At 41.2% G+C, this 12,714-nt stretch overlaps 1 protein-coding gene across 1 annotated transcript in view; it reads right to left on the bottom strand.

Moving 5' to 3' along the window:
- The window catches only part of LOC139577178 (multiple C2 and transmembrane domain-containing protein 1-like), a 291,904-nt gene that overhangs the window by 79,577 nt on the left and 199,613 nt on the right, over positions 1–12,714 (bottom strand). Inside the window, exons 11-12 of the mRNA XM_071404089.1 lie at positions 1,903–2,005; positions 484–586 (exon numbers count right to left, since the gene is read on the bottom strand). Of these exons, the coding sequence (XP_071260190.1) occupies positions 484–586; positions 1,903–2,005 (206 nt within the window). The remainder of the gene's footprint in view (positions 1–483; positions 587–1,902; positions 2,006–12,714) is intronic.

Here is a 12,714-nt window from a genome sequence, read left to right as displayed (position 1 = left end):
CGTCTGTCTGGCAATACCCGGCTGAATACACTCCCTGGGCCACCTTTGAACCCCAGCTGCTGCATCTGACAGAGAGCCCAAAACAACTGTGGCAACTCTGACAAGTACCTGTTCATTACCACCACAGCATTGTCAGGGAGATATGAACTATCCTGGGGAATTAGCCCGCCAGGACTGTACATTACATTACCAATGGTGTTTTATTCATTTACTCTCGCTGTCTCTCTCTCGCTCTTTTCTTTACATCGCTCTCTCTCCTTCTCTCTCGCTCTTACATATCTCTCTTTCTCTCGCCCTCTCTTGCTCTCTCTCTCTTACAGCTCTCTCTTTCGCTCTCTCACTCTCTCTATTGCTTTGTGCAATGATAACAGTCTCATCCACAGTTGCATCTTGTGTGTTTTTATATCCTCCCCAGTGTTTGTTTACAGTATTTCCCCTAGGGGAGGTGATAGACAGCAGAGACAGTTCATCAGGAGGACTCACGTTTAGTAAAGGGATGGTCACTTTACCCAGGAAGTCTGCACTTCTGTCTCGGTCCTCGTCGTACACTGTCACCTCCAACACCGAGTGGATGTCCTTCACATTACTACTCGCCACAGAACAACCGTTACACCATTACAATCACACATATCACACCCGCATCATAGCATGATGAAACTCCAAGCCTCTATGAGCTTTGACCTCAACTAATAAAGAGTGTAAGAGTTGTAGGAGGAAGGGAATTGTGGCTAGGAAATGTCATCTTTGAAAAGTAGGCTAGGGAGGAGAAGGCTGATGGAAAGAAAAGAGGTTTCTCTTACAGAAAGAGAGACACGGCGCCACTCAAAGGACGACTAAATTACCCAGCTTTCCCTGGGAATTCACTTGTGTATTTCCCTGTAAAGAAGACTGAAATATATATATATAAATGTATGTACATAGTCATGTATAGTATCCAATTATGGCATGTCAATCAAAATCTAAATGTATAGGAGGAATGATTTATAAGGGGATAAAACCTAGACCTCTGAATTTAAATCTCAACCATCCCCTAGCATTAGCTATATTTTCTATGAGATATATATAGATTCATGAATATATGACATGTTCTCACTGTCAAATAAATAGATTTGGACTATTTACAGTAGGCTAAGTGCAAACGCTGTGCAATGCTTTGCTAGTTGAATGAAACGCGCAGTAATGACAGTGTTTGATCATATTATTGAAATCAAGATGTTTAAGAAAACGTGCTTTATCCAAACAATGATCATGTAGATTTTGCAGAAATAGAGAACTAGAAAGAACATAATTGACAAACAGAGAGATCATCATGTGCATCCCAAAATAGTATTCAGATTGTAATCCTTACATTTTACAATGTCCTTTGGCAAATGTGACAAGTAGTGGCATAACTGGAAACGGGTAATAACTGGAAATTAAGTATGAATTATAACTCTTTTTATTATTAATAGCTATGATTGTTTTTTTTATAACCATGCCTTGTTATGATCATGTGCTGTAGTTATAGGTACTGTAATACCTGTACTGTAATACTACTTCAAATAATATATGTATACTTCATATCTTATTATTTGGAGTGGCAGGTAGCCTAGTGGTTAGAGCGTTGGTCCAGTAACCGAAAAATCAGTCGTTCTGCCCCTGAACAAGGCAGTTAACCCACTGTTCCCCAGTAGGCTGTCATTGTAAATAAGAATAGGTTCTTAACTGACTTGCCTAGTAAAAAAAAGACAAAAATAAAATATTAGCAATAGTTGCAACACAATTCAATAGACGTGCGTGTGTGCACATATATGAAGTACTGGCATATGTCAGAGAGTGAGGAAGACAGACAGAAAGAGAGAGCCCACCCAGCATGAGGTCAGGATGGGTATGTGGCAACACATGGTACAGAAGTGCACTCACAAGGTGAAGACCTTGTTCCACACGGGGTTGAGGTTCTTGTAGACCGTGTGTGTCTGTAGCCGATCGTTACTCAGTTCCACCACACAGAAGGGGTCACTCTTCCCTGTGAAGGGTAAACAGACAGACAGAGAGATTATTTTGGAATGTCTGTGAGTGTAAAGTGTACTGTTCATTTTTATTGTTCATTTCACTTTTGTATATTATCTACTTCACTTGCTTTGGCAATGTTAACATATGTTTCCCATGCTAATAAAGCCCTTGAATTGAAATTGAATTGAAATTGAGAGACATGGTGATAAAAATAGTATCCCTAATATCTGTCTTGTTTACTCCTGTCTAATCCAGTGTCTGTGGCCTACAGAGGAGGTGCTGGTGGTTAGCAGTAGCAGTAGGGGAAGTATTCTACCTGATAAAGAGGAGCAGAGGAAGAGCCAGGAGCTGAACAGAGAATTACCATCCAGTCCTCACCCTCCTCTCCGTTCTCATGACAGCTCGAGCCACCATTTATCACCGGCAGTAATGATGTGATGAATTCATTTCACCCCACGCTACACCATACCACTGGCCCTGCTACAGGGATTCTAGTGCTCGGACTCCACCAGATAAGCACTTAGGAAACTCTTCCCGGGGCACCGGCGAGGATGGAATAGGTAGGGGGAGAGAGGAGACATATTGTCTGACAGGCATAGGGCTCAGAAGAGGGAGGTGGGAGAGAGGAGACATCTTGTCTGACAGGGATGGGGCTAAAAAGAGGTAGGGGGAGAGAGGAGACATCTTGTCTGACAGGGATGGGGCTCAGAAGACGGAGATGGGAGAAAGGAGACATCTTGTCTGATAGGGACGGGCTAAAAAGAGGTAGGGCGAGAGAGGAGACATATTGTCTGACAGGGATGGGGCTCAGAAGAGGGAGATGGGAGAAAGGAGACATCTTGTCTGACAGGGATGGAGCTGAGAAGACTGGATAAGAGCGTCTGCTAAATGACTTAAATGTAAAATGTAAATGAGAGAGGAGTGAGGGAAGGCCATGAAAGTTATTTCAAACAAGTGGAGGCAAAACAGAGGAACATGGAGGTGTAGAGGCTGAACAGAGGAACATGGAGGTGTAGAGGCTGAACAGGGGAACATGGAGGTGTGGAGGCTGAACAGAGGAACATGAAGGTGTGGAGGCTAAACAGAGGAACATGGAGGTGTAGAGGCTGAACAGAGGAACATGGAGGTGTGGAGGCTGAACAGAGGAACATGGAGGTGTAGAGGCTGAACAGAGGAACATGGAGGAGTGGAGGCTGAACAGGGGAACATGGAGGTGTAGAGGCTGAACAGAGGAACATGGAGGTGTGGAGGCTGAACAGAGGAACATGGAGGTGTGGAGGCTGAACAGAGGAACATGGAGGTGTGGAGGCTGAACAGAGGAACATGGAGGTGTAGAGGCTGAACAGAGGAACATGGAGGTGTAGAGGCTGAACAGGGGAACATGGAGGTGTGGAGGCTGAACAGAGGAACATGGAGGTGTGGAGGCTGAACAGAGGAACATGGAGGTGTGGAGGCTGAACAGAGGAACATGGAGGTGTGGAGGCTGAACAGAGGAACATGGAGGTGTGGAGGCTGAACAGAGGAACATGGAGGTGTGGAGGCTGAACAGAGAAACATGGAGGTGTGGAGGCTAAACAGAGGAACATGGAGGTGTAGAGGCTGAACAGAGGAACATGGAGGTGTAGAGAATGAACAGAGGAACATGGAGGAGTGGAGGCTGAACAGGGGAACATGGAGGTGTGGAGGCTGAACAGAGGAACATGGAGGAGTGGAGGCTGAACAGGGGAACATGGAGGTGTGGAGGCTGAACAGAGGAACATGGAGGTGTGGAGGCTGAACAGAGGAACATGGAGGTGTAGAGGCTGAACAGAGGAACATGGAGGTGTGGAGGCTAAACAGAGGAACATGGAGGTGTGGAGGCTAAACAGAGGAACATGGATGTGTAGAGGCTGAACAGAGGAACGTGGAGGTGTGGAGGCTGAACAGAGGAACATGGAGGTGTAGAGGCTGAACAGAGGAACATGGAGGTGTGGAGGCTAAACAGAGGAACATGGAGGTGTGGAGGCTAAACAGAGGAACATGGAGGTGTGGAGGCTAAACAGAGGAACATGGAGGTGTGGAGGCTAAACAGAGGAACATGGAGGTGTAGAGGCTGAACAGAGGAACATGGAGGTGTGGAGGCTGAACAGAGGAACATGGAGTTGTGGAGGCTGAACAGAGGAACATGGAGGTGTAGAGGCTGAACAGAGGAACATGGAGGTGTAGAGGCTGAACAGAGGAACATGGAGGTGTAGAGGCTGAACAGAGGAACATGGAGGTGTGGAGGCTGAACAGAGGAACATGGAGGTGCGGAGGCTGAACAGAGGAACATGGAGGTGTGGAGGCTAAACAGAGGAACATGGAGGTGTAGAGGCTGAACAGAGGAACATGGAGGTGTAGAGGCTAAACAGAGGAACATGGAGGTGTAGAGGCTGAACAGAGGAACATGGAGGTGTGGAGGCTGAACAGAGGAACATGGAGGTGTAGAGGCTGAACAGAGGAACATGGAGGAGTGGAGGCTGAACAGGGGAACATGGAGGTGTAGAGGCTGAACAGAGGAACATGGAGGTGTGGAGGCTGAACAGAGGAACATGGAGGTGTGGAGGCTGAACAGAGGAACATGGAGGTGTGGAGGCTGAACAGAGGAACATGGAGGTGTGGAGGCTGAACAGAGGAACATGGAGGTGTAGAGGCTGAACAGAGGAACATGGAGGTGTGGAGGCTGAACAGAGGAACATGGAGGTGTGGAGGCTGAACAGAGGAACATGGAGGTGTGGAGGCTGAACAGAGGAACATGGAGGTGTGGAGGCTGAACAGAGGAACATGGAGGTGTGGATGCTGAACAGAGGAACATGGAGGTGTGGAGGCTGAACAGAGAAACATGGAGGTGTGGAGGCTAAACAGAGGAACATGGAGGTGTAGAGGCTGAACAGAGGAACATGGAGGTGTAGAGAATGAACAGAGGAACATGGAGGAGTGGAGGCTGAACAGGGGAACATGGAGGTGTGGAGGCTGAACAGGGGAACATGGAGGTGTGGAGGCTGAACAGAGGAACATGGAGGAGTGGAGGCTGAACAGTGGAACATGGAGGTGTGGAGGCTGAACAGAGGAACATGGAGGTGTGGAGGCTGAACAGAGGAACATGGAGGTGTAGAGGCTGAACAGAGGAACATGGAGGTGTGGAGGCTAAACAGAGGAACATGGAGGTGTGGAGGCTAAACAGAGGAACATGGAGGTGTAGAGGCTGAACAGAGGAACGTGGAGGTGTGGAGGCTGAACAGAGGAACATGGAGGTGTAGAGGCTGAACAGAGGAACATGGAGGTGTGGAGGCTAAACAGAGGAACATGGAGGTGTGGAGGCTAAACAGAGGAACATGGAGGTGTGGAGGCTAAACAGAGGAACATGGAGGTGTGGAGGCTGAACAGAGGAACATGGAGGTGTGGAGGCTAAACAGAGGAACATGGAGGTGTGGAGGCTAAACAGAGGAACATGGAGGTGTAGAGGCTGAACAGAGGAACATGGAGGTGTGGAGGCTGAACAGAGGAACATGGAGTTGTGGAGGCTGAACAGAGGAACATGGAGGTGTAGAGGCTGAACAGAGGAACATGGAGGTGTAGAGGCTGAACAGAGGAACATGGAGGTGTAGAGGCTGAACAGAGGAACATGGAGGTGTGGAGGCTGAACAGAGGAACATGGAGGTGTGGAGGCTGAACAGAGGAACATGGAGGTGTGGAGGCTAAACAGAGGAACATGGAGGTGTAGAGGCTGAACAGAGGAACATGGAGGTGTGGAGGCTAAACAGAGGAACATGGAGGTGTGGAGGCTAAACAGAGGAACATGGAGGTGTAGAGGCTAAACAGAGGAACATGGAGGTGTGGAGGCTAAACAGAGGAACATGGAGGAGTGGAGGCTGAACAGAGGAACATGGAGGTGTGGAGTTGTGGAGGCAGGACAGAGGAACATGGAGTTTGGAAGCCATGTAACAGAGACATAATCATTATGATTGGAACCTTCTCCAGAGACTAGCATACTGTATTAATCACAACACATGCCCTATATACAGTACTAGTCAAAGGGTTAGACACACCTACTCATTGCAGAATAATAGTGAAGACATCAAAACTGTGAAAAAACACATATGGAATCATGTAGTTGCCAAAAAAGTGTTATATATTTGATTTTTGATATTCTTCAAAGTATTCACCCTTTGCCTAAATGACAGCTTTGCACACTCTTTGCATTCTCTCAACCAGCTTCATGAGGTAGTCATCTGGAATGCATTTCAATTAACAGGTGTGCCTTCTTAAAAGTTAATTTGTGGAATGTCTTTTCTTCTTAATGTGTTTGAGCCAACCAGTTGTGTTGTGACAAGGTAGGGGTGGTAAACAGAAGACAGCCCTATTTGGTAAAAGACCAAATCCATACTTTGGAAAGAACAGCTCAAATAAACAAAGAGAAATGACAGTCAATCAATACTTTAAGACATAAAGGTCAGTCAACGGGGGAAAGTTCAAGAACTTTGAAAGTTTCTTCAAGTACGGCCGCAAAAACCATCAAGCGCTACGATGAAACTGGCTCTCATGAGGACCGCCACAGGGAAGGAAGACCCAGAGTTACTTCTGCTTCAGAGGATAAGTTCATTAGAATTAACTGCACCTCCGATTGAGATTTGCTTCTGCCAAGAAACACGAGCAATGGACATTAGACCGGTGGAAATCTATCCTTCGGTCTGATGAGTCAAAATTTGAGATTTTTGGTTCCAACCACCATCTCTTTGTGAGACGCAGAATAGGTGAATAGATGATCTCCACATGTGTGGTTCCCACCGTGAAGCATGGTGGAGGAGGTGTGATGGTGTGGGAGTGCTTTTCTGGTGACACTCTCAGTGATTTATTTAGAATTCGAGACACACTTAACTAGCATGGCTACCACAGCATTCTGCACCGATACGCCATCCTATCTGGTTCGCGCTTAGTGGGACTATCATTTGTTTTTCAACAGGACAATGACCCAACAGACCTCCAGGCTGTGTAAGGGCTATTTGACCAAGAAGGAGAGTGATGGAGTGCTGCGTCAGATGATCTGGCCTCCACAATCACCTGACCTCAACCCAAATGAGATGGTTTGGGATGAGTTGGACCGCAGAGTGAAGGAAAAGCAGCCAACAAGTGTTTTTTTTTTTTTTTTTTTTTTTTCTTGGGGGGTTGGATCAGCTTAATCTTGCAGAAAGAATGTTGCTTCCAATGTAATTGTCTGCATCATTTCCAATCCCCCATATTTTTTGGGGTAAATATATATATCCATACACGCATGCATACATATACACATATATACATACACATACCTATATAGACATACATACTTTTTTAAAGAATATACCTTTATTATTATTCCCCGCACCCTACCACCGATCCCCCAATTGGAGTAAACTAATAAACACTTCTGCTTTTACCTTCAATTTATACATCTTATACCCATCTTACAGACACAGTCCACTTTACAATAGTTCTCTCTTATTTGTTCTTAGTCCTTCCTCTATTTCTGTTGTCCATCCAATTTTATTTCCACTTGTAACTGTGCTATTTCACAAAAGCTCCGCACCTATACACATTTCACAGATCCCGTATGCCCTACATTGTTTATCTTGTTATTAGTCCCACCCTTCAGTTCCACTCAACCCCTCCCATCTATCTTCCAACATCATCCATTTCGGATTTTTATTTGCCATATATTTTTCAACTGTGCTGTGATGCTTCACAAAAGACTTGAACCTTCCTATTCTCATAGCTTCTATAGATTGTAAATTAAAAATAAACATTTTTGCTAAAATAATTATTATATTATTGATTGATTGACCATGGCTTTTCAAATCCCCCAGTATTGCTATCTGTAGCGTTAGTTTTAGGCAAATGTTGCAATTCTTCAGCCATTCCTGGACCTGTGACCAAAAACGAGCTACATATGGACAATACCAAAATAAATGATCTAATGACTCTGCCTCCTCACAACAGAATCTGCAGAGCTGGGAAGATTGTATACCCCATATATATAACATTCTATTAGTTGCAAGAATTTTGTACAGTAATTTAAATTGAAAAATTCGAAGTTTTGAATCCGGCGTTGTTTTGCGTATCAATTCATAAACCATGTGCCATGGAATGGGTACATCGAAAATCTCTTCCCAACTATTTTGCAATTTATATGGCACAGCTGTCAGTTTTTTGGTCCTTAAATGAAATTGGTATATGTTTTTATTTATCACACTTTTCTTTAACCATTTATGTTCTTTAATACAGGGCCGACATACAAGTTCCTTACTTTTTTCCCCTTCTACTTGCCTCTTCCATTTTTGTGGTAATGCTGCAATTAATTGGTTGTAATTTTGGGTAGAGCAGACATTTCCATATGTCTGTGTTAGCTGCATGTGTGACATAACTCCACCAGTCCTATTTATGACATCATTCACAAAAATTATACCTTTTTTAAACATTTCTTCAATAAATACAGTTTTTTTATCAATTACTATATTTGTTGTACTATTTGTTCCGTCCTTTCAGGTGGATTAAACTGAAATTGCAACCAACTTTCTAAGGCTTGTTTAAAAAATAAGGATATTTTGGAGATTATTTCCTTTTCAAACAACCGAAAGTGAGCAGGTGTAATCTGAATAAAGGGGAAAAGGCCCTTCTTGAATATAGGATGAGACATTCGTACCAATTTACTAGAGAACCAGTTTGGATTTAAGTATAACTTTTGTATGACTGATGCCTTTAGTGAGAGGTCTAATGCTTTAATATTTAATAATTTCTGCCCTCCGAATTCATATTCGTTATATAAATAGGCCCTTTTAATTTTATCTGGCTTGCCGTTCCAAATAAAATGGAATATTTTTTGTTCATATAATTTAAAAAGCAGGTCACTAGGTGTAGGCAAAACCATAAGCAAATAGGTAAACTGTGATATGACTAAAGAGTTAATCAGGGTGATTTTTCCACAAATAGACAGGTATTTTCCTTTCCATGGTAGCAAGATCTTATCTATTTTTGCTAACTTTCTATAAAAATTTATTGGAGTGAGATCATTTCTTTCTTTTGGGATTTTTATACCGAGTATGTCCACATCTCCGTCAGACCATTTAATTGGTAAACTACATGGCAATATAAAATGTGTATTTTTTAGTGATCCAATACGTAATATGGTACATTTGTCATAATTTGGTTTTAATCCAGAGAGGATAGCAAAGGTATCTAGATCCTCTATGAGGCCCTGGAGAGACTCTAGTTGTGGTTTTAAAAGAAAACATGAATCATCAGCGTACAATGACACCTTAGTTTTTAAGCCACGGATTTCTAATCCCTTAATATTAATGTTTGATCTAATTTTAACAGCTAACATTTCGATGGCAATAATAAATAGATATGCCGATAGTGGACAACCTTGTTTTACTCCTCTAGATAGTTTAAAACTTTCTGAGATGTAGCCATGATTTACTATTTTACACCTAGGGTTACTATACATAATTTTAACCCATTTTATAAGAGATTCCCCAAAATTGAAATATTCTAGGCATTTATATATAAACTCCAGTCGTACTTTATCAAAAGCCTTTTCAAAATCAGCTATGAAAACCAGGCCTGGTGTCCCCGATATTTCATAGTGTTCTATTGTTTCCAGTACTTGCCTTATATTATCTCCAATGTATCGTCCATGTAAAAAACCTGTCTGATTAGGATGAATAATATCTGACAAAACTTTTTTTATTCTATGCGCCAAGCATTTTGCTAGGATTTTTGCATCACAACACTGAAGTGTAAGAGGTCTCCAATTTTTTAATTGGACTGGATCTTTATACTGTATATACCACCTGGGTCCTGTTTCAGTAATAACGATATCAGACCTTCTTGTTGCGTGTCTGATAATCTACCATTTATATAGGAGTGGTTAAAACAAGCTAATAATGGTCCTTTGAGTATATCAAAAAAAGTTTTGTATACTTCCACTGGTATGCCATCCAGCCCTGGAGTTTTCCCATCTTTAAAGGCCCCAATTGCATCAAGCAGTTCCTCCTCTGTAATTTGGCCTTCACATGAGTCTTTCTGTACAGATGTTAATTTTACATTATTAATAGGAAAAAAATCCATACAATTAGTTTCAGTTAGTGGAGATGGAGGAGCCTGAAACGAAAACATATTCTTAAAGTACTTTACTTCCTCTTTCAAAATATATTTTGGTGAATCATGCGTGACTCCATCATTTGTAACAAGTTTTAATACATTTTTTTTGGTAGCATTTCTATATTGAAGATTGAAAAATAATTTGGTGCATTTTTCCCCATATTCCATCCAGTTCGCTTTATTTTTATAATATATTACACTGGATCTTTCTTGAATAAGTTCCTCCATTTCTTTTTGTTTTTCCTCTAACTTATTCTGTGCCTCTATGGTACCGTTTTTATTGCTATCTAACTGTACTGTTAGTCCTTCAATTTCCTTTGTTAATATGGACTCTTTTGATCTAAATTGCTTTTGTTTTATAGATGAGTACTGAATTGCATGGCCTCTAAAGGCACACTTAAAAGTGTCCCATACAATAAGGGGATCTGCTGTACCTATGTTATGTCTGAAAAAGTCAGTTATAAAATCTTCTGTCCTAGTTCTAAACAATTTATCATCTAGTAGACTTTGATTAAATTTCCAATATCCTCGCCCACGTGGAAATTCTGTAAGAGAAATATATATGCCAATTATGTGATGATCCGACCGCATTCTATCCCCTATCAACACTTTTTTAACTTTTGGTGCCAGAGAGAATGGTATAAGAAAGTAGTCAAGACGACTAGCTTGATTCAGCCTCCGCCATGTATATCTCACTAAATCAGGGTATTTAAGTCTCCATATATCCACTAATTCCAATATATCCATGATATTCATGATTTCCTTAAGTGCCTGAGGGTGATAGTTTGTAGTGTGATTTCCTTTCCGGTCTATAGAGGTATTTAAGACCGTATTAAAATATCCCACTATAATAATAGAGTCTAGTGTTGCTTGTAGAGTTGATAAATTCTTATATATATTTTCAAAGAAGCTTGGATCATCATTATTCGGACCGTATAGGTTAACAAGCCATATTTGTTTATTGTCCAATAACATATTTAAAATAATCCATCTACCTTGAGGATCTGTTTGGACAATTTGCACATTTGGATCAAAATTATTGTTAATTAAGACCATCACCCCTTTTGAATTTCTTTGCCCATGGGAGAAATATATTTTGCACCCCCAGTTCTTTTTCCACAAAACTTCATCTAAAACTGTTGAATGGGTTTCCTGTAAACAATAGATATTATAATCCTTCTCTTTTAGCCAGGTAAATACTGATCGTCTTTTCTTATTATCTGCTAAGCCATTACAATTGTAACTGGCTATACTTATTTCACCACTTACCATAATGAGACACACCTTTCATTCTTTTAATCAGAATATATTTTTGTAAACGTACTATTAAAAAGTAACATAATGATTGAGTGTCTATATAGTTGTACCATGATATTTGCATTTCTACTAAGTAAACCTCCAATTGGTCCCTACTATTCCACGCGCTAAAAGCCCTCCTCAACCCGAGTTGGGTTGTCATCCCAATGCCCGGCAGACCACCCTCGAGCCAACAAGTGCTTAGCATACAGTATGTGGGAACACCTTTAAGACTGTTGAAAAGCATCCAGTTGAAGATGGTTGAGAGAATGACAAGAGTGTGTAAAGCTGTGGTAAAGGCAGAAGAATCTCAAATTTCTCAAATATATTTTGATTTGTTTACACTTTTTTGGTTAGTGTGTGTTAGTGTGTGTTTCATAGTTTATGTCTTCACTATTATTCTAAAATGTAGAAAATAGTAAGAAATAAAGAGAACCCCTTGAATGAGTAGGTGTGTCCAAACTTTTGACTGATACTGTATATATATATATATACAGTCAAAAGTTCCTTTATTTTCTTTACTCTCCTACATGATATGTCCTCTGTTCGTGTATGGAGATACATGTTACTGTTTGTTTGTAAATTGAAAGGACTGCCCCTCCCTCCCCACGCATGCACACATTTAATTTTTTATTTAATTAATTTGATTCATAACAACAAACACTTAACTACAGTTTTGATCTTAACTTTTATCAAAACTGTTGGGAACACTTTTGCTGTTTGTTCAATCATATCACTCTTAAAAGCTAGGTCAGGAAGAGAGAAAAATATCCCATTCAAAGTTCCCAAGAACGTGATTTAAATTAAAATTACTTCCGAGTACATTGCTTTTAATAATGAAGTTCAGAACAGAAAAAATGGGGTTCAATGCGAGTTTGAATTTAGGTTCATTCATAAACTCCCTGTTGAGGCGACACATAGAGTACGGCTCTATTGACTGTGATAAGGATAGCAGGGAGGGAGAGTGAAACCAAAGTCACTGTGATCAATGCCTCTCACATCTAATTGTGCCACATATCGATCTGCAGGTATACAATTCCAGTTGATATTGACACTCACTCCTACATCAGTATACACAGAATAATACACTACCAGTCATCAGACTGTTTACCTTTACAACATGACTTTGTAATATGCTAATTTAAGAGAATCATTAAAACATTTAATAACGGAATAGATGGTGAAAGAAGGTTCTACTATAAAGTAGCATATTTTGTAAGGCAAGATAAAAAACCATAGTAAGAATTAATGACAACAAAGATGTCAAGAAAG

This window comes from Salvelinus alpinus, chromosome 5 (genome assembly GCF_045679555.1).
Source record: "Salvelinus alpinus chromosome 5, SLU_Salpinus.1, whole genome shotgun sequence".
NCBI classification, from domain to species: Eukaryota; Metazoa; Chordata; class Actinopteri; order Salmoniformes; family Salmonidae; genus Salvelinus; species Salvelinus alpinus.
The sequence above is the reverse complement of the archived record's forward strand: the minus strand, read 5'-3'. Positions and strand labels throughout refer to the sequence as shown.